Genomic DNA, 22,139 nt, shown 5'->3' with positions numbered 1-22,139 from the left:
GCTGTGTTCAGTTCTGGTCGCCACATCTCAAAAAGGATATCAAAGAGATAGAAAAAGTGCAGAGAAGGGCAACGAGGATGATTGAGGGATTGGAGCACCTTCCTTATGAGGAGAGGCTGCAGCGTTTGCGACTCTTTTTAATTTGGAGAGACGTCTGAGGGGGGATAGGATTGAAATCTATAAAATTATGCATGGGGTAGAAAATGTTGACAGAGAGAACCAGGGGGGCATACATTGAAAATGCTGGGGGGAAGAATTAGGACTAGTAAAAGGAAGCATTTTTTTCATACAACGTGTGATTGGTGTTTGGAATACGCTGCCACAGGAGGTGGTGATAGCCACTAACCTGGATAGCTTTAAAAAGGGCTTGGACAGAATTATGGAGGAGAAGTCAATCTATGGCTACCAATCTTGATCCCCCTTGATCTGAGATTGGAAATGCCTCAGCAGACCAGGTGCTCGGGAGCAGCAGCAGAAGGCCATTGCTTTCACAGCCTTCATGTGAGCTCCCAAAGGCACCTAGTGGGCCACTGCGAGTAGCAGAGTGCTGGACTACATGGACTCTGGTCTGATGCAGCAGGCACGTTCTTAAATAAGCTCTTCCATACCAAGTAAATGCATAGGAGAATCTTGGTTCTCATTTGCACCGGTCATAGTTTTAGCAGCTAGACCAACAAGGAGTCGGTACTTACTTCGGCTCCATTAACATGGAGACTTGTTTTGAAACAGAAAAAAAACAACCCCGCGTTTTTGCTGCTCTGAGTGCTCAAAAAACAAATTACGCCGGCCCACCAGCTACGTCATAAAACAGCGACTTGTCAGCCTCGCGCGACGCGCGATAATTTAACGAAAAGCAGACATTCCAGACTAGGATGAACCGGAAGAAGAAAGTACTTCCGATGAGCCCGAGCTCTAAGGGGTGTGTTTAGCAAAAAGAGATCGCCATGAGCCGCCTGCGGGAAGAGGATGATCCTTATGTAGTCGAAGAACCCAGCGACGAGGAGCCGGCGCAGAGCAGGTCGGGTTGGGAGGCGATGCTGTCCCTTCTATATGGGTGGGATCGATATGAGAAATAGGGGACACTTTGAGGATTTAGTGTCCCCGCTATGAGTCCTATGGGGGAGAGCGGCATATAAATTTGATCATGAAAATAATAATAATATAATGGCAAGAATGCGTCTGGAAATGTGAAAATTAACATGGGAGGAAGTTGATTTGCCGAAGCTCTCCCTGTTTATCATCATCAAATATTTATTTGCCGCCATTCATCAAATATTTATTTGCCGCCATTCACAAAGAGATGCTGAAAGAAACTTGACTTTCAAGCAGCATTCCCTGTCCGTGTCTCTTAAGTGACACCGAAAGCACCAAGCTGTTTGTACCCCGATTTGCATAACGATGGAGATCTGGAGTTTTTCCAGACTGAATTGTGTTTATACCGTTCCCACACGCGATTCATGCATGAATCCAATGACTTGGGTATTCATAATAAATTCTGTTTTTCTCCCAAATGAAACAGCCAGATATGGCCTTTGCTGTACATTTGTGGCTGCTATTGTTTAATTTAGTAGTATTGCTTTATATTCAAAAAGACACATTATGGCACCATCTCATGGAGCTTGAAGTAAAGAAAATTAACCTCATTTTTCTGTGGGACTGTTACAAGGTTATCTGTTTGTGTGTTGGGTCTCCTAGTAGTTGCATAGGTGAACCGTTCAACTCTGGGTAGAGCTGGCTTTAGTTCCTTAATTATTTGTCTAAAGGCGTTCATTCCTGCGTGCTTGAATTTTTGTATAAAAGCAGATGTCTGCATTGTTGCTTTTGCAGGATTAATAGTACTGTTTTGTAATTTAAGTTTCAAAGTGGGGAAGTTGGACCCTTTCAAATGTTTTTACTTAGCCAGTGACAGAATTGGCATGTTCTGGTATAATGGTCCTGAATATTTCAATCTTTTTTTAGCTCTGAAGATGAAGTGGATGTACTTTTACATGGCACCCCTGAGCAGAAGCGCAAATTAATAAGGGAGTGTTTGACTGGAGAAAGTGAATCCTCTAGTGAAGATGAGTTCCAGAAAGAAATGGAAGCTGAGCTGGACTGCACCATGAAAAACATAGAAGGCAAATGGAAATCACAACTTACAGGTACATATCTTTACAAAATTATGAAGTATGAGTTGTCTCTATTATTTTGGATTATACCAACATTATGAAATGATTATGTGTCTCTGTTACATTGGATTATACTGAGTTTGGTCTGGTTCTAGTGTTCAACTAAATCAATCCAGCCTCTTAAGAGGTGATATTAATCTATTCCAACAGAATTTAATTTATAATATTGAGGGGGAGAGTCCATCTAATCATCAGCATTACTTGTAAGTTCCATTTTGGGCTGGTACTTACAGTATTTTTTTATTTAAATATTTATTCCCCATCTAATTGCTGCAAACTCCAGGTGGCTAGCAAACAGTAAAAGTCGCCAGACGCAGACATCACAAGTGGCCCACATGTTAGAACCAATGCAGAACTAAAACACAAAGTAAAGCCAGTACACATAGTTGTCACAGCTAAAATGGTTTACCTGCCACCAAATGCCCTCTGGAACAGAGCTTTCTTCTGGGACAGCATATAATTTTCACCATGTAAGACATATCAATGAGAATTTTAGCTTTGATTTGACCTACATAGCCGATCAGGTAAATATAGTATTTTCTGTTTTATCTCCCCACCCATTTACAAATTGATAAAACATATATGTAGCCTTTCACCCAGTTCGTAGGGGTAAAACCTGATGCAAGCAGAACTAAGTTTACCCTCAATTCAAGCTTGAGTGCACATCGTTGTATTAAAGTAATGGAGAGGGCAACCCAAAAATTCCACTAATTTATTGAGTAAATTTAGTTGTGAGGCAATGCTCAGGGTAGTTTTATAACAACATTCTTAGTAATTATTCCCTCTCAAATGATACCTAGCAGGTACCTTTACCAGATCCGTGACTAGGTGTTTAAGTGTGATGCCGTGTATGACAGACAGCTAATTTCCCAGTATAAATTTTCTCCCTAGTTGTTGTTTAAAAAGGATCATGTCAGGGTCTCATATTTGTCTAACGTCACTTCATATAATCTAAGAATAGCTCTTACATTAATTGGATTTCAGGAGAACAGCCTTGTTAGCTGGATTCTATACCCAAATCCTGAAGGCCTCTCGCCTTTCTATTTGTGGAGTTTCAGAATCTGACAACTTGCCTCATTATGTGCTATATTGTCCTCTCTGTGAAGAACCTAGATCCAAATTTCTTTTTGCTTTTTAAACAAATATTAATTCTTGTACTGATTTGGTGAAACTCTTTTTTCTTCCTTCTGATAATGATCTTTTGTTTCCTGTAAAATCTTACTTTTTGCTCTGGCAGCCAAGAACATTCAAGCAAGAACCTATTTAATTTGGACAGTACTTGTATCTGATTATAAAATCTGTTTTTACATTTTATTTTTTCTGTTTTTTAGTTGTATCTGATTTTATTGTGAGTTATTGTTTATTTGATTGCAGCAGCTTTTGTACTGTCAGTGGTGTCTGTGATGATGTTTCTTTAAAACTCTTCTCATGCTTCAGGTTTCATGGGTCTACATTCTGGACATAACTTAACACTTACCAAGTTATTTGTGGTAATATGTTTAGCATGTTGTTTTGATATGGAGAAACAACATGTGGTAGAATGTGTAGCACTTGGCTCAGAACAAATGGGTTTGCTCATGTTGCTTGTAGAACAGAGCTATTTAACCTGTGTAGTCAGAAGATCAGGTCCCTGTTCTTTGCCTTTGAGCAAACTTTTTTGAGTTTTTGGGAGGCTGCTATGGATGTGGAGAAAGTATGGAATATGTATTGTCGAAGGCTTTCATGGCTGGAATTGCTGGGGTGTTGTGTGGTTTCCAGGCTGTATGGCTGAGTTCTAGTAGCAGTTTCTCCTGATGTTTCATCTGCATCTGTGGCTAGCATCTTCAGAGGATCATCTGAAGATGCCAGCCACAGATGCAGACGAAACGTCAGGAGAAAATGCTACTAGAACACGGCCACACAGCCCGGAAACCACACAACACCGCCAAGTATGGAATATATCAAATAAGTGCCTAAGTAGTCACCTTTCAGTCCAAATATATAAGTTACTTTGTAGACAGGGAATGTCAAACTGAAGGAATTTAGACGTCTGCTCTGTTTTAGTGATTCTTCGATGACTATATTTTGTGTTCAATTTTGTGACTAGATGCAACTTCTAGTGCTGGGCAAGCTGGAACTGTCACCACTTCAAAGTACTACGATGATATTTATTTTGATTCTGATTCAGAGGATGAAGACAAAGTAGGTAAGTAATCAATAACCTGATAGTATCCATTTTCTCCTCTATAACCATTTGCATTTACAGAAATGATGGCACATTACTGTCATCAGCAAAGGTTTTAATAGAGGCTGAGCACTCAAAAGAGACTGAGCTGAATCATGAACTTTTATTTAACTATCTAATAAAATACAAATGAGCTGGCAAGTGAGATACCACTTATTTAGAAGTTTCTTGCTCCTTCAGATCTCTTCACGCAAAAGAGAAAACTCCTGTCTGTGTTAAGCTAATTTAAATTTAATTAAAGTTTTGCTTGCATCATAGATGCTATTTAGGCTGAAAGCAGTTTCCCTTGTGTCTAAGACTGCATTTCATTGTTAACCTATACAACTAATTGGTTGTGTCCTCTCCCCCACTCCTCTAATTTTCATTAGTCACTGGGCTTTGATAATCAGTTACATAAATGTAATATAAAAGTGAGTGGGATCTAACAAAAATATCCTTCATATGTTATATAAATGTAATTAATTATCATTCATGTACAGTTCCTTGGTTTTCCTGACTATCCTGACAAAAGCATCCTTGGGACTCTGAATGTAATGCCAAAGGGAATGAAAGGGGAGAAGTGGGACAAATATTATATTTTGTGGGAAAGCAAGGGGTACTTCCCTTACTGGAGAGTGTGAGCTAGTGGCAGAATGCTTCAAGTTGCTTTAAAAATATGTTGAAATTCAGGAAGGGATGGTTCCTCTGTACTATTGCAGTTGTCCTGGATCTCAAATCGTGTGAATTTATACCTTAGCGATTTTGAGTGATTTGTATTGCTGTCTTTGTGCCTTACTATTGGTCCATCTATCACTAGAGCTATGTGTCTGCCAACCTGTTTGCCCTCCTAGCGAAGACTGCCTGATGTTTATCAGCTAATTCCATCCTGTTGGGGTTTATAAGAAAATGTCGTCTTGAATCAGAAATGAATGTTCCTTTCCGCCCTCCATTTAGATTTTTATTTGAATACCAGTTAATAGTAATAGCAACAAATAACAACCGTTCTTGCATAAAAAGAATCATTATGAAAACGAGACTTCCTAACCTGTTGAGAACGATGTATTCTGTAGGGAAAACTACAGAGGCTGAACCTTGTATATGTTGGACTGCATTAATTCTTCTAAGGAACGAGAAATAGGAGAATTGGAAGCTTAGTTTTAACTTTGTATGGCTGCTTTACAGAGGGTTGGAAAGGAATGTAAATGTAATGAAGAACTGTAATGCTACTGTGTCATCCTGCTCTTTGTTTTCTGACTGTGTGTATAAACTTGACAGTTTCTCAGGAAGCCAAGAAAAAACATAAACATAAACAGCGTCGAATTCCGACCAATGATGAGTTGCTGTATGACCCAGAAGAAGATAAAAGAGACCAAGAGTGGGTGGACAGGCAAAGAAGAAGGTGAAGTATTTATTTCCAGCCATGGGGATACTCAAAATTGATGTATTTTGTCATACCAAGTGTCCTGACCTGGATGGCTCAGGCTAGCCTGATCTTATCTGATTTCAGAAGCTAAGCAGAATTGGCTTTGGTTAGTATTTGGATAGGAGATCAGGAAGGAAGTCCAGGGTTGCTGTACAGAGGCAGGCCAAAGCAAAGCACCTCTGTTGGTGTCTTATCTTGAATATCACATAAGGGGTTGTCATAAGTTTACTGCCACTTGATGGCACACTCACATACATAATACAATGTTGCTTAAGTTTTGTGTTGTGGCTCCAGTGTGTACATATTATATATTTATATTATATGTTTGCAATGACAACTGTGGATGTTCCCTAACCTGGGTATAAATATACGGTGTATAAGTTGAGTTTTTCAGCACATTTTTTGTGCTGAAAAAGCCCCCCTCGACTTATGCACAAGTCAGCTGTATTTTAAAAAATATTTTAGGGTTTTTACTTTGCCGGCCACCAGGGGCGCAGTTTTTAGGCTAGCAGCACCAAAATTTCAGGATATCATCAGGTGACACTCCTGATGGTACCACCCAAGTTTGGTAAAGTTTGATTCAAGGGGTCCAAAGTTATGGACCCCCAAAGAGGGTGCCCCATCCCCCATTGTTTCCAATGGGAGTTAATAGTAGATGGGGCTACATTTGAGGGTCCATAACTTTGGATCCCTTGAACCAAACTTCACCAAACCTGGGTGGTATCATCAGGATAACCTGTTGCTGATACCAGCCAGGTTTGGTGATGTTTGGTTTAGGGGATCCAAAGTTATGGACCCCCAAAGGGGGTGCCCTATCCCCCATTGTTTCCAATAGGAGCTAATAGTAGATGGGCTACATTTTGAGGGTCCATAACTTTGGACCCCCTGAACCAAACTTCACCAAACCTGGGTGGTATCATCAGGAGGGTCTCCTAAGGATACTTTGAAATGTTGGTACTGCTAAGATAAACATTCCTCCCCTGACCAAAAATCCAGTTTTGAAGGATTTTAACTCTTGTGTTTTAGCTTGTACTATTTTTTTGTACTTTTAAAGTTATTGTTGAGACCATATTGTTTTTGTTGAGTCCCTTTTCTACTTACAGAGCTAGTTTACTGTTTTTCTTTGAAATAAATATTCAAAAACTGATGCCTCAATTAATGTAATTTTATTGGTATCTATTTTTATTTTTGAAATTTACCAGTAGCTGCTGCATTTCCCACCCTCAACTTATATGCGAGTCAATAAGTTTTCCCAGTTTTTTGTGGTAAAATTAGGTGCCTCGACTTATATGTGGGTTGACTTATACACGAGTATATACGGTAGTAATGAACAAAAAGCTTAAATAGGTACAGCCAAGTAGAACATTCATCCTAGTCTTTGAGAATGTACTTTGAGGCCAAACTGCAGGCCTTATTTGGAAAAGAGCTACAAGTGTGATCATTTGTTTTAAACTTTATTGTCATGTCTTTTGGTCTGAAACTTTAAGAAACTGTCACCCTGTGCAGACTTACTCCAGCCTAAACCCATCATTTTGATAGGATTAGATTGGAGTAACTATGCATAGGATTGCACTATGTGTGTACAGGAGCCAAATGGTATTTAGAAAAGGTAGGCACTGTTCAGGTAAGGAAGGGGCTACAGAAGTTAGTTTACTCTTAGACAATCACTAGAACTGATGCCATCAGGAGGGCTTCAAAAGTAATTTTTCGGGGTGTGCGGGAAAGGGGTAAACATGACAATAATTGACAGTAGCAGGTAGAAAGTGAAAGACTATCTCAGTGGCATGTTGAAGTTCAGGATGATACTTGTCATGTAGAAAATTTCAAGGATGTCTGATAGGTGAGCTTTGACTCTCAAAAGCTTATATCCTGAAAATCTTGTTGGTCTCTAAGGCCCCCTCCACACAAGCAGAATTATGCACTTTCAGTCCACTTTCACAATTGTTTGCAAGTGGATTTACTGTTTCGCACAGTAAGATCCAGCTGCAAAGTGCATTGAAAGTTCATGTGCAGAATGGGCCTAAGGGACTACTGGACTAGAATCTAACTCTTCACTTCAAGTCACTATTTGTGAACATTTGGTTGCAGTTTCAACTTCCTGCAAATTATAAAATTTGCATGCAGTTCAAACCCAAACTAATGAATTATAATATAGATGTCTACATTTGACTTATTTTGCGACAGGGTTTTGTTTTAATAATGTAGATGGTGTGAACCTACCCCTAGTTCATGTAAGTTTCCTCACATTCCTCTCTGTTCTTGCAGCTCCTTCTAACACCCAAAAATTCAACCCTGAGTTTGCAGGATCCATAGGGGGAGCAGTCATGTAGTTTGATGGGCTGTAGAAGGAGGGACAAAGGGTCCTTTCTCAGCTCCTTTATTCTGTGAAGCTGTACCTATTGAAAGAGATATTTCATCCTTTTGCCCTTCTACTTTCCCCAATTTATGCAGCTCTGCCTCCTTGTGGGTCCTGCGACCCTGGGAATAATCTTTCCTAGGGTTGGGCTGCAGGCATGAAGACATGCGATAAATCTCCAAGTTCCCTGCAGAGTGTAGGGGTGTACTGCCCATCTTCTGATGGTTCTTAAGAGTGTCTCATTCCAATTTTTTAGGAAAAATGGGAATCATCACATTCTGCCACCATATTGCAAAAATGAATTTATTGTATATTTCAGAATTCATTTCTTAGTTACTGTGCGGGTTTTTAATAATGAGTCAAAGAGTAATCCTGAAAGCTGTTCATTGTAACATTCCTTGAAGAATGTGATAGGAAAAGATTATTTTTATTTATATTTTATAGTTATATCCTGTTTTTCCCCCACCTTAGCAGGGCCTGGGGCAGGTAATGAATCAAATATATTTTAAAACAGAAAACATTAAAATAAATTAAACTCCATAAAATACAAATAATAAGATGGCGTCCTAAGTTCCCAGCAGAGCTGACTCGAGAATAACAAACCCCTCCACAAAGTGAGTGTGGAGGGGGACCAAGGGAGCGTATACAAGAGAGGGGCTCTGCCTGGTAACTGGAGGATGTAATAGAGCAACCACAAGTCCTCAACCATGTTTCTGGTGGAACATCTCTATTTTGCAGACCATGTGGAATTGGGCCAGATCCTGCAGAACCCTGGTAACCTCAGACAGAGTTCAACCAGGCAGTGGTCATGGCCAAAAAGGCCCTGGCCCTGGGTAAGAACAATCAGAGTGCTTTTGGGCCAGGGACTTCCAGTAGATTTTGGGAACTAGAGCAAAGCATCCTTGAGGGGATGTCGTGGGAGAGGCAGTCCCACAAGTATGAGGGTCTCAGACTGTTAAGGACTTTAAAAGTTAAAACCAGCACCTTGAACCTGATCAAGAAGCATTCCATCAAACAATCAGCTGGTGAACAATAGGTTGAATGGAAACTCTCCAAGGGATCCTTCATAGGACCCTCTCAGCTGCATTCTGTACCAACTGAAGCTTTTGGAGTAGTCTCAGGGGCAGCCCTACCTAGAACAAGTTACAGTAATCTAGACTGGAGGTGACTGTTGTATGGATCACTATGGACAGGTCAGAGCAAGAAAGGTTGGGGCTAATTGCTAAATACAGCGAAGATGATAAAAAACCATCCTGGTAACCATTGAGACCTGTTGTTCCGTGTTCAGTGACACATCCAGGACAACACTTAGACTCCTGACAGATGGTGCTGTCTCTGGTTGCATCCTAACAAAAGCCTCCATCCTAGTCTGGTCTGACTCAGCCATAGGACCTGTGTCTTCGATAGATTTAAGTTTCAGCTGGCACAGTTTTAACCACTTTGCCACTGTAAACACTGCAAAACATCGGGGAGAGGACTGAATCTTGTGGCACCCCACACTGCACCGGAGAACTGGGCAATACCTTCCCCCCAGCACCATCCTTTGTTCCCAACCCTGAAGAAAGGAGGAAAACCACTGTAAAGCCACCCCACTAAGTCCAAGGTTGGTAGGGTGCTGGTTTATGAAAAATCAGGTTGTGTGGTAAACTTTAGGATTTATTCACATTTATCTACAGAAGGCCTGGAAGCGGCTTCTCCTTAGTTTTACCATACTTGAATGTTTCTCTTCCTCTCAGACAGGAGAGATTTGAGTGGGAAGGGGGCATAGCAGTTGGTCCTGTCCATGTAGCTATTGACTATATGAGTACTGCCCTTACAGAGGCATCTGTACACTCCCAGAGCAGCATAAGGTCGTACTGTGGGAAAGCAACTCTCAAATAGTAAATGTGCCCTGATTGTCTTAACCGGCTTGCCTGTGCATGTGTATGAAATAGCTTAAATTATAAAGTATTAAAATGGAGATAACAGAACTGTGTTGTGGTGGCAACAGGATTTGAATTTTTCTTGCAAAAATGCTCGTGGTCTTATGTTGTCTGATTGCACTGCTGTCTATCCAATAATTCATGTTGGTGAGAAACGCAGATTATTAAATAAATAAATACATACATACATAATGGCTGTTCGTTGATGGTGCAGGGTTTTGTATGCTTCAGTAAAAACGCCAACCAGTCTGTATACTTCATTATTGTAGGTATCATAACATAAGAAGTACTCAGCCTGAAGGAAAGCAAATCAGACCTCCAGCGATTCCAAGCAGTGATGCTGTTTTGAATTGTCCTGCCTGCATGACTACATTATGCCTTGACTGTCAAAGGTAATTACTGAACTGTAAGCCACCTGTGATATATGTTCAGCTTCTGTTAATTAAATAAGCAAAAGTTTGTTAACCCAACAATTCTATAATTTCAGCTATCTTTGGTTATCTTTTTATGGACTTGTCCTTTAAGGACTGGAGCATTGTTCACACAATAAGGAAGGCAACCATACCACTAATTATGCTTACCTGATAGGAGAAGTATGCTTTTCAATAACTGCTGCTTTGTTAGCTGAAACAATCCTTCATATTCCTGGGGAGGAAACTTGTCTTTTAGAAGTATATGTGACATTACTTCCTCAGTGTGGTCTTCTGTGCAATGGGTCTGTGCATGCACAGGCCTGCCACAGTTGAAGATTGCCAAGCTTTCTGGAAGGCTCTAGAGCTTTCCCAAATGCTTCTCCTCCCCTCGGCTCAGGGAAGATTTCCTACCTAGAAGTCATGAGGTGCAGCGTGGATGGGTGAGCATCCTCCTCAGTTCTCTTTTTGCCGTCGCAAATTGAGGATGTGTTGCACTTCGCCCTTTTTTGGGGTCAATTTTTTTCTTTTTTTTATACTATGGAATCTGGTGGTGTCCACTTGTGGTGCCAACGTGGCAAAAATTGACAATCACTCATATTGTCTACTCTATTTGGGGGGGAAGGGCTTCATGCAAGGCCTCTACCTCCCTCACACTCCAGGAAGTCTGGGGGTAAGCAGCCCATTCTAAATCTTTGTCAGTCAAATTGGCACATGAAGGTGCAAAAATTTTGGATGCTGTTCTTACAAGAGGTCATACCACTGCTTGCCCCAAATACCTTGTTTTTTGGTGGTTGATCTCCAGGATGCTTATTTTCATATAGCCATCCATCCTGCTTCCAGGAAAAGCATTCTTACGACTATGTCATTTTATCCTTTGGACTGTCCACAGGCCTCAGGGTTTTTTCCTAATTGTATGTCTGTCGTGGTGGCCCATCTTGCCTCCCTGGGTTGTCAGGTGTACCCCTACCATGATTACTTGTTGTTGATTGGGGCCTCCCTTGTTAATAAGCAAGTTCTGGTGGACCAGGCTCAGCACACCGATGCTTCTCTGGGACATGTCGTTAATCTTTAGAAATCTATTTTACAACCCACGCAAACTGTGGAGTTTATAGGAGTGCTCTTTGACTCAATGAAAGTTTTCCTCCTAGCCTCCAGAGCCCAGATGATTGTGGGTCTTGATTACCAATATCAATATGCTCTTGCTATCCAAAAGCTATTAGGGTTGATGGCTTCCACTACAGCTATTGTTCCCCTGGCTAGGTTGTACCTTAGGAGTTTACGGAATTGGTTTATTTGGGTATTTGCTCCATACATGACTCCCAACACTGTAGGTTGTCTATCTCTAGGTCTGTGCTTCTCACTTTGTCCTGGTGGTCATCCCTTCCTAACCTAGTGCACGGGGTTCCATTTGGTATAATCCCCAAATGATGTTTACTGATCTTTACTGACGCCTCTCTAAAGGGTTATATGGTCATCCTCTGCAACATTTGTTCACCATTACGCTATGGACATTAATTCCAGACATGATTTTGTTGTGGGGAAAGGTGTGCTGCAAAGCATGTTTAAATAAAATACAATAGTTGCAGTCTTTTTTTTCTGGCTTTATCGGTGAGAACTTTCTCTGCAGTCTCACCCCATTTCCTCATTGGATTTTAGCTTTCTAGTCTCCCATGTGGGTCTGCACAGAAGACCACACTGAGGAAGAATAATGTTACACTTTCCTATAACTGTTCTTCGAGCCGTCTTCTGTGCAGGCACACATCCCTTTCTCCTTCCCTGGACTTCCTTGTTCACTTTCTCTGACATGATGAGGCAGGGGGAGAAAAGGGGGAGCATTTGGGAGAGCTCTAGAGCCTTCTAAGAAGCTTGATAATCTTCAACCGTGGCAGGCCTGCTGATGCTCACACCCATGCGTGCGTGCACATACCACCTGATAAACCACAGTTACGGGTAAATACAATGTTCTTGCCAGCACTGAACTAACTAAAAACCTGATGTTAAAACTTTCTAAATAGATAGGCCTAGATCCTATGAGTGTAAAGTGCTTATGGAGCACTCCCAGAGTGTAGGCCAGTGCTGCAACCACTGCACCACACTAGAGATACGCTGTGGGTTACAAAGGCCATTTTAAATTAACCTGTTTCTAATGTGCCATATGACTTCCCTTCTGGAATGGGAAGAAAAGGTTTTTTTTCCCCTTTTTCTTCCCTTGCAGGTCTCCTAGATTTGAGAAATTAACAGTTTGTGTAGTTTTCTACCAGTTAAATATTTTTGTCTTTGTTTTTAGGCATGAAACATACAGAACTCAGTACAGAGCAATGTTTGTGATGAACTGCACCGTTGTCAAAGAGGAGACTTTGAAATACAAAGGCCCATTGAACAAGAGGACAAAGAAAGCGCACAAGAAAATTAAACAGAATAATGAATCTGTCGTTGATCTGGAAAAACCGGAAGAGGAGGAGATATATCATCCAGTAAAGTGTACTGAATGTTCAACAGAAGTGGCTGTCTTGGATAAGGATGAGGTTTTCCACTTTTTCAATATTTTAGCAAGCCACTGCTAAAGTGTGTAAGTCGCGTTGCTTAAGACTGTATTAAATTTCAGAAGCACAGCTTTAATTTTTTCCTTTGTTCCCACTTGATCCAGTATGGAAATTATGTCTTTGTTACACTGTCCATAGACATAATACGAGTGATCTAATTTATGTACATAATTAATAGAATACTTGCTTATGTATATGTATATTTTTGTTCAGTTCTGTTCACCAGAATATAAACATCAGGCCAGCCTGGACAGTCAGTAGTGTTTAACTAATAAAATGTGGTGGCAAACAGCTACATTGAAAGAAGTAGTATCTGCTTTTTGAAATTGGCATCATTAAACTCAGTTTAAAGCTTTTCAGATCTGATTTTTTTTCTGTTCACTTATCCCAAGTATTTTGAAATCGCAGAGTACTTGTTTAAAATTGTCCCTGGAATGTCTAGCTCATATGTTCCTCCCCAGCAGAAAGCTGTCTTAAAGATGATTTCTAAATTTTGAGATTGGAGCCACTGACTTGGTGACCCTGAATATTGCTCCATTTTTAGTAATGAAATTTAAGGATATCTTTTTGGGTCATTTTTAGCCTCCTTTGCAAGCAAGAATTCTTCCCTGACTATGTTGGAATCTTGTGATTTTTCTTTAGGAAATCATAAAGTTCGTCTTAGGCAAGGATAATCTCTGGGGAACATTTTGGTATGTGCTAATGGAATACATTAAAATAGCATTACTGGGTCAGGCTAGTGGTCCGTCTAGTTCAGCATCCTCTCAGACGATGGCAAGCAGTTACTATCTAGGACCAACAGTGCATAGAGGCCAAGGCCCTATTGTTGCATTTTAGCTTTGTGTTTCAGTGGTTTCCTGTCTCTGAATATGGAAGGTTCCCTTTAGTTTCCGTGGCTAGTAGCTACTGATGGACCTATCCTCCATACATTTATCTAATCCCCTTTTTACAATCATATCTGATTATGCCTATGATTGTGACCCCTGGCTGTAAATTCCACATTTTAATCACTTGTTGAAAGAAGTATTTCCTTTTGTTGACATTCTATCTCTTTCTTACGTGGTTGCACATTCTTGCCTGCTATCAGTTTGAGGATCAGAAGCTGAATTGGGACAGTACTGAAGGAGTGATGACATTTTTAGGCTATGTAGATGTATACTTGAGAGTTCCATCTGCCATTAGTGGTTCAGATGTGGAGGTTTGACCGTTTCTTTGAATTTTCTGCTTATAGTGTTAATCCCTCACAGAGCTTGAGTGTGTGAGTGACATACTGGGAATGGGTGGAATTAGGAAGGCAGACAGAGCTTCTGACAGGAATTCAAAGAGTTGGACTCTGAGATCCAGAGTGATCAGATGTGTATAGGATCTGTGAATAGACCTGTGGTGCTGGCAGGGAGGCAGTACTGGGGGAAAGGACCATATTCTAGTCATAGAGGGGAATTGTTTTCTAGGGAGAAAAGAATTCCTAGCCCAGATTCCAAGAGCACTGGAATTTTACATTTTGTACGGGAGAAGAATTCCCATGATGTGACCGGACTAAAGCTGAAAGGACATCCAGTTATTGACATAAATAGATGCAAAGGGAAAGTCTAACGCTAGGGGGCCAGGTTCTCCAGTTGTCCAAGGGCCCTATACCTCTTACACTTTTCTGTAGCTCACGTTTCACTACTTCCAGCACTCCTTTGGGCAGGATCTGGGTGACTTCGTAGCTAGCAAGAGAGAGGCATTTTCACATTAAGTCCAGCCATACCCATTCTCCTTCGAGGAGTGGGAGAAACTGCACAATAATCAAGAAGCTGGTTATATGCCTAAACTAGAACTCAGGATGGGGAAAAAAGGAAAGAGAGGAGTAGATGGCACTCCAGGACTACTCTTTTCTTAGAGATTTCCACAATAACCACTTGTCGAGGCCCCTCCTGCTGTAGCTGATAGCTCATCCAAGGATGAGTTAACTGAGCTTCGCAGAGAGGTGCTAGCTGAATCAGCAGAGCCTGAACAAGCACAGGCTTCTGGCTCAGAGCTAATTAGCAGGGCTAAGGAAGATTTAGCAGCTCTGGGTCTCCAGATGTAAGCTGGCATTGCAGACAGAGATTGAGAGTGGCCTTAAAGGAAAGGCACTGCTCAGCAAGACTGCAGACTAGGCATTACCCAGAGTTTTTACAGGAGCAGTCCCAGGCAAGTAGCTCTGGAGAATAAAAGGCCTTTGACAGAAACTGCAGTTGTGGTTGCAAAGTGGATTCCACCTGCCTTTGTCTGCACACAACTGTTGTCTCCAGACCTGACTGACAACTGACTGGCTTCTGACCTTGATTCCTGGATTATCCTGGCTACTGTATGTATTCCTGGCAATTGACTCCTGGCCTGGCTGACTTCTCTTTGAACTCTCCCATGGACTTGGCAACCTTGGATTATTCGTAGTTGAACTGCCAGCAGTCCAGCCCTGAGCCTCAGTACTGAAGAAAAAGAAGAGTTTGGACTTATACCCCACCATTCTCTCCTGTAAGGAGATTCAAGGTGGTTTACAATCTCCTTTCCCTTCCTCTCCCCACAACAGACACCTTGTGAGGTAGGCGGGGCTGAGAGAATTCCAAAGAACTGACTAGCCCAAGGTCACCCAGCAGGAATGTAGGAGTGCGGAAACACATCTGGTTCACCAAATAAGCCTCTGCCACTCTGGTGGAGGAATGGGGAATCAAACCCGATTCTCCAGATTAGAATCCACCTCATCTTAACCACTACACCACACTGGCTCCCATACACCAGCCCTGCCCAGCCAGCACACTACTGGACTTGACTGTACTGCTTCACAAGCACAGAGAAGGGTGGCCAGATCCCCATTCTGTTGATTTCCTTGACCATAGATCTCGCTGAGATGGCTTCTAACATTACTCGAGCTCTAGGAAGGTAGCCTGTCATGCTAGTTGGCACCTTTAGACCCTGAATCTCATACCCCTTATGTGTATTAAACTCAGCTCAGCTGACAGGTAATGAGGCCCTCCTCCTATGTAACTGGACCTCTACAAGGTGAATGATGTATCAAAAGGACACAAGACCTCTGTTCTGTCCATGTTGACCTTCAAAGCCCCTCGGATATCCAACTCATGCTGGACTGTTTCTTTTGAGTGTATTGCCCTTCAAACAAAAATCAGTAGTTTCCTGCTAACCTCAGAGAACATTAGGGTAAGGGACAACTCTGATCTCAGATTACATAGCTCCCATTACACAAACTGGTTACAGAAATGCATTCTAAGTGAATGTAAACCAGAAGAACCAGGGGTTGAAATGAGATATTAGGAAAGAATGCACAGATTATTCCTTAGCCAAAAGAAATGAAAAGCCTCAACTGATGACTGAGAAAGCTCTTAATATTGCTAAAAAATGGACAAGAAGCAAAAATAAAAGGTGACAGAACAGAATCAAAAGTAAATGCAGCTTTCTAGTGACTTGCATGCAGAGACAAAGAGAACCATTATAATAACCAATGTAAAGAAACGAGAACAACAAAAAAGGAAGACGAGATCTGTTCCACAAGATCCAATACATCAAAAGAAAATTTAAAGATAAGAGGCTACTGTTAGCATAGAATATAGAGAAACAGAAAGGTTTTAAATTTGCAAAGATGTTAGACAAAGATGTATTCTATTTCCTTGTCTCTTCAATCTGTACATGGAACACAGTGTGAAACAAACTTTTCTCTGTGATACACCTCTGAAGATGCCAGCCACAGATGCAGGCGAAATGTTAGGAACAAAACCCACCAGACCACAGCCACACAGCCCGGAAAACCCACCAGAACCAGTTGAATCCGGCTGTGAAAGCCTTCGACAATACATTGTACGTGGAACACATCATAAGGAAAACTGGATTAGCTTTAGATGAAGGTGGAGTGAAAATTGAGGGGAGGAACATTCAGAATTTGAGATATGCTGATGATACCACCTTATTTGCAGAAAATAGCAAAGACTTGAAACGACTACCATAGAAAATTAAAAGAGAACGTGCCAAAGTCAGACTACAGCTGAACATCAAGAAGGCAAAAGTAGTGGCTACAGGATTATAAACCATTGCTGGATTGTTCTTGCCAGAGTGTCAGATCCCACAGATAATCTCCCCTAGAATGCTTCAGTGGCAACATTGGCCGGGTAAGCGGATTGGTCATGTAGTTGCATTAAGTTGTTTACCTGTGCAAAGGGAGGAGGAAGATCACTTCCCATTATTAGAGGTCTTAATGTTGGAATCTTTGCCTGAACCTCCACTGCAAGCGGCAGAAATAGCAGAAAAGTTGCGGGGGACCCTGTCATCCCTCAGATTTTGAGCTGGGCATGGAGGGGATGGCCAATGGGAAAGCTGGATGAGCAATTTAGGCCATTTGTGTCAAAACAGCATGAATTATCTGTACGTAAGGGTTGCTTATTGTAGGGGAACAGAGTAGTGATTCCATTGGTCTTGAGGACCAGACTGTTGGAGGCCCTGCATGTGGGGCACCCTGGGATAGTGCAAATGAAGTTGTTGGCCTGTAGTTATGTATGGCGGCCTAAGATGGATAGTGCAGTAGAAGAATGGGTGATTAGATGCAGGGAGTGTGAGATTACTTGGCCGGCACCACCACAGACTCCCATTCATCAGTGGGAATCAACAAAAAAGCCATGGTCACAGCTACATATTGACTTTGCGGGACCGTTTCAGGGTCAGCGTTTCCTGATTGTGGTGGACTCATATTCTAAATGGTTAGGTGCCAGTAATGTCAATGACATTGTGTACAGTGAATAACGTATTGTGTAAGTTGTTTGCAATGCATGGCCTCCCTGACACTGTTGTCATCAGATAATGGAACATAATTTGTGTCTGGGGTGTTCAGGCATTTTTGGCAAATGGTCTTATTCACCAGGGTATTATCCAGCTACAAATGGGTAGGCAGAGCGGATGGTGCGTACAACAAAGGATGGTTTGAAGCAGATAGTGGAGGGGGATTGGCACTGTCGGTTGGCAAATGTCTTACTGACACAACACACAACACCTTGTACAGCTACTGGAAGAAGCCCGGCAGATCTGTTAATGAATTGTAGGTTGACTACGCTGTTGGACCGGATGCATCCTGATCTAGTGGACAGACGACCGGAAAAGGAGAATTAAGAGCTGAGGATGCCCCAGACATTTTAAAGGGATGACACTGTGTATGCTAGGAATTATGGAAGAGGCCCTTATTGGGTTACAGCAGTAGCGATGCAACCTTCAGAACCACTGTCATATCAGATGGGCGGGTGGAAGATGGGAAGGTGGTCTGTAGACATGTGAGGAAGTGAGGAAAAGGGTCTCAGGCCCAATAATAGCAGTGGGTCAGGGAAGTGGGCAGCCAAGGGATGAGGCCCAAGCTGTTGGGCAAGAGGAAAATCAGGGTTCCGGAGTACTGGAGGACCCGGTAGGAGTACCAATGCGGGATGTGATGCAGAGTGATGAGACATCACAGAGCCCAATAGCAATGCGGGGTTTGGAAGAAGTACAAGAGCAGAAAGTAGAGCAGGAATTGAGGCAGTCTCAGTGGAAGAGAATTCAGCCAGATTGTTAGGGAAGGGGTGTAGTGTATTGGCCCAAAGCAGTTGCCGTAGTTCAGGGGTGTCAAATTCAATTGCAGAGGGGGCCAAAACTCAAAGCACACTTTAGGTTGGGGGCTGAACAGGATAACCATTTATTGCCAGGCATGCAAACCCTCTGCCCCACAGAGAGGGCAGCTGGTCCACCTGCTCCTTTGGGCAGAGGGGACTGCAGCACCAGGTATGCAAACCCCCTCTGCCCGCTAAGCGGGGAAGGCAGCCACCCGTTCTGCTGGAAGGCAGAGGAGCCCGCGGTGGCCGCCTGCCTGGTGCCGCGTCGCTCTTCGCCGCTAATGCTGGTGACACCATGCTTGCAAACCCTCTCTGCCCCACGGAAAAGGCTGCTTCCTGCTCCATTGGGCAGAGAGGGGACTGCTCCTGCCTGCTGTCGATGCTTGCGCTGAAGCCGGGAACACCAGCGTTGGCGTAGCCTTCTTTGCCCAACGGAGAAGGCAGCTGCCTGCTCCATTGGGCGGGGGGGGGGGGGGGCGGTGCCAGGCATGCAAACCCTCTGCCCCACAGAGAGGGTAGCTGTTCCACCTGCTCTGTTGGGCAGAGGGGACGGCAGCACCAGGTATGCAAATCCCCTCTGCCACATGGGGAAGGCAGCCACCTGTTCTGTTGAGCAGAGGGGACGGCGGCGGCGGCCTGCCTGGTGCTGCCGCTTTCGCGTCACACAAGCTGGCGACACCATGCTTGCAAACCCTCTCTGCCCCACAGAAAAGGCCGCTTCCTGCTCCATTGGGCAGAGAGGGGCCTTGCCTGCCTGCTGCTGCTGCTCCTTTTGCGCCACATGAGCCTGCAATACCGGGCTTGCAAACCCTCTCTTCTCCATGGAGAAGGCAGCTGCTTGCTTCGTTGGGCAGAGAGGGGGGGGGGGCGGCGGCAACCTTCAGTGCTGCCGGCTCTTGTGCTGCGTGAGCTGGTTGCACCGGGCATTCAAACCCTCTCTGTCCCACAGAGAAGGCAGCAGCCTGCTCCGTTGGGCAGAGAGGGGACGGCAGCAGCAGCCTGACTGGTGCTGCCAGCAGCACTAGGCATGCAAACCCCCTCTGCCCTATGGAGAGCTTATGCATAGAAGCCAGAGCAGGACTCCCTTGGCGCAAAGCTGAATCTGGACCTCCCATCCGCCCCTTCCACTTGGCCGCCTTACCCAAAGCATGACCCAGAGATGGGGCGGCTCTTGCAAAAAACTCTTGCAAAGCACCAGGCAAAAAAACACATACCAACTTCTGCCCGCAAGGAGATGCCACGGGACTTGGAGGCGGGGAGTTTGCAAGTTTGGGTGGTGTGAAAGAGGAGGGCTTGCCCTTCTTTTGGCTTGGAGTTCTGTAACTCATGGCCCCCTTTTTTGCATGGATTACAGGGGTGGGGGAGGCGTGTGTTTGCAATGGGTCAGCTCTCTTGCAAGGAGAGGAGATTATTTTCCTTCTCCTTTTGGGTCTGCAACTTTGGGGAGGGATGAGCATTACTTACAAAGGATTGCAAAGTTTGCATGCAAATAAGGTTCCCTGGGAGGGAATCTCTCCGTCAGCTGGCCTTTTGCAAATGCAGGGTTAAAAACAAAAAACTGCAGAATGAAAGGGAAACTGGAGGCAGCTGATGCTCAAGTTGCAGCCCCAGAGGCTCAGTTGGAGCTGCTCTTCGAATGCCAAGGAACTCCTCTAATAAATACACTGAGTGTCCCGTGTTATTCTCTCTGCAGTCCCCAGAGCAGGTTTGCTGCCAGAGAAGGCCCAAAGGGCAGCAGCTGAGACGGGGGAGAGGCAGCTGGCCCAAAATGGAGCCAGAGCAGCCCCGGAGAGGGGAAGCCTGCCTGCCCATTCCCCCCCCCCCCCCACGCCTGACCTGCCTGCTTAGTGCTTACCAGTTGCCTCCTCTTTCGTCCCTCACTCTAGGCTGCAAGCTTCAGGCTCCTGCTGTTGGGTTGGGTGGGTACAAGAGGCTCCCTTGGCTGCAGCCTTTCCCTACTGCTCTTCCCTAGGTCTGACACTGCCCCTCCCCCATGGCTCCAGGCCCACAGTGAATTTGACCTATGTGCTGTAGTTGATGCTGTAATTTCCAGCATTTTGTATTTAATGAATGCAGCTATGTGTATTAGGCATTAGTGCATTAGGCTATGTGTATTAGTTGTTATGGACTAACGCTTGAATAAACGGCTGTGTTTTAACCTCATTCGTCTGGGATTCCTGAACATTGCACAGAACAGGACCTCTTCTCAAATCATGTAAACTAAAGGCAATTGCTACATTTCTGTGATACTGAATTCCATAATTAAGCTGAATATGAGGAATATTTCCCTTTTGTCTGTATGGAGTGTATCTTGCAAACGAAAGGGAGATAGTGAATTATTAATTTTTCCTTCAGAAACGTATCTTTTAATGTAGTATCTTGCACTAAAAATGGCTATGCCAACCTGTCCGACTTTTTTTTAAACATAATGCATCTCTAAGCCACACCACACTTTGCTTCTAAAACTCCCCAGGGAGTTTCCAAAGAGGATTCCATTACGTTGGCAGTGGTGAGGTGGCTAATTGGAGATTCTCAGATGGAAAATAAATGGAAAGCACCCCATAGCAACGATACTGCTATCTTTCTCAAGAACAGTTCATTAAAATAGGGACCAGGCTTACATCTATAAACTTTTATTACTGAATAATTAGAAGTTAACCCATAAGCAAAACAAGCAGGAGCTTTGCCACACCTCAACCATCGAGTCAGCCCACTGTAGAACAGAGACAGATTCTCAGTTGCTTTTTATATATGAGTTTGCTAACTATAAGGGAGGGTTGCATGGAGATAAAATAAGAAATCCTTTCTTTCCTGTTACACATCTACATTATTGTACATTTGCTGCATCTTCCTACCTATTTGCTGTCATCTACCTTGGCTGCTCAAACAAAGAAACCAAGTTAACTATACAACTTCTGATGTATGTGCTCACTAACAAGTAAGCAATGGCTATCTTACTGACCAATAGCTAATCAATAGATCAGGTCATAAACAGTGACCTCGGCAACTTTTTTCCCCATACAAACAGTTTTAACCCTTCTATGACTGAGTTGTGACAGACACTTGGAAAATCCCAACACAAGGTCAGTATTGTCTGCTCTGACAGACAACCCATTCTTCAGGGTTTGAGGTGGAGGCCTTTCACGTCTTGCACTTTTAATTCCTGGGGTTGAGTCAGGAACTTTCTGCAAGCATAGCAGCTGCAATAAAACTCTGTTGGTGATATGAAATTCCTCTTTAATTTTCAAGACCCCGCAAGGCTGAATCGAAATTCTGCCTGCCATAGAAAAGTAGCGATAATAGTTTAAAAGCACCGCGGGGGTCTTTTTTGTCGGCTTCTCCGAATACGCGGCGACACCGACAACACCCGTGGGAACGCGCCGTCAGCAGATCAACCAAGAAACCCGGCGTCAGCCGCCCCAGGTGGAAACGCCCGTCGGGCGAGGCAGGGGACAGCCCAGCCAATCCGCGAGACAGCTGGCCGACAAAGCTCCCTCCCGCTTGCCTG

At 43.4% G+C, this 22,139-nt stretch overlaps 1 protein-coding gene across 1 annotated transcript; it reads left to right on the top strand.

Annotated features, from left to right (window-relative positions):
• Positions 1-881: 881 nt before the first annotated feature.
• LOC125427403 (E2F associated phosphoprotein) lies at positions 882-13,383 on the top strand. Its single transcript, XM_048486762.1, has 6 exons — positions 882-1,018; positions 1,960-2,141; positions 4,255-4,353; positions 5,647-5,770; positions 10,342-10,464; positions 12,773-13,383. Exons 1-6 carry the CDS (start codon positions 945-947, stop codon positions 13,047-13,049), a joined length of 879 nt encoding a protein of 292 aa, XP_048342719.1. The 5' UTR covers positions 882-944; the 3' UTR covers positions 13,050-13,383.
• Positions 13,384-22,139: the final 8,756 nt, after the last annotated feature.

Source organism: Sphaerodactylus townsendi, linkage group LG02 (genome assembly GCF_021028975.2).
Source record: "Sphaerodactylus townsendi isolate TG3544 linkage group LG02, MPM_Stown_v2.3, whole genome shotgun sequence".
Taxonomy (NCBI): domain Eukaryota; kingdom Metazoa; phylum Chordata; class Lepidosauria; order Squamata; family Sphaerodactylidae; genus Sphaerodactylus; species Sphaerodactylus townsendi.
The sequence above is the reverse complement of the archived record's forward strand: the minus strand, read 5'-3'. Positions and strand labels throughout refer to the sequence as shown.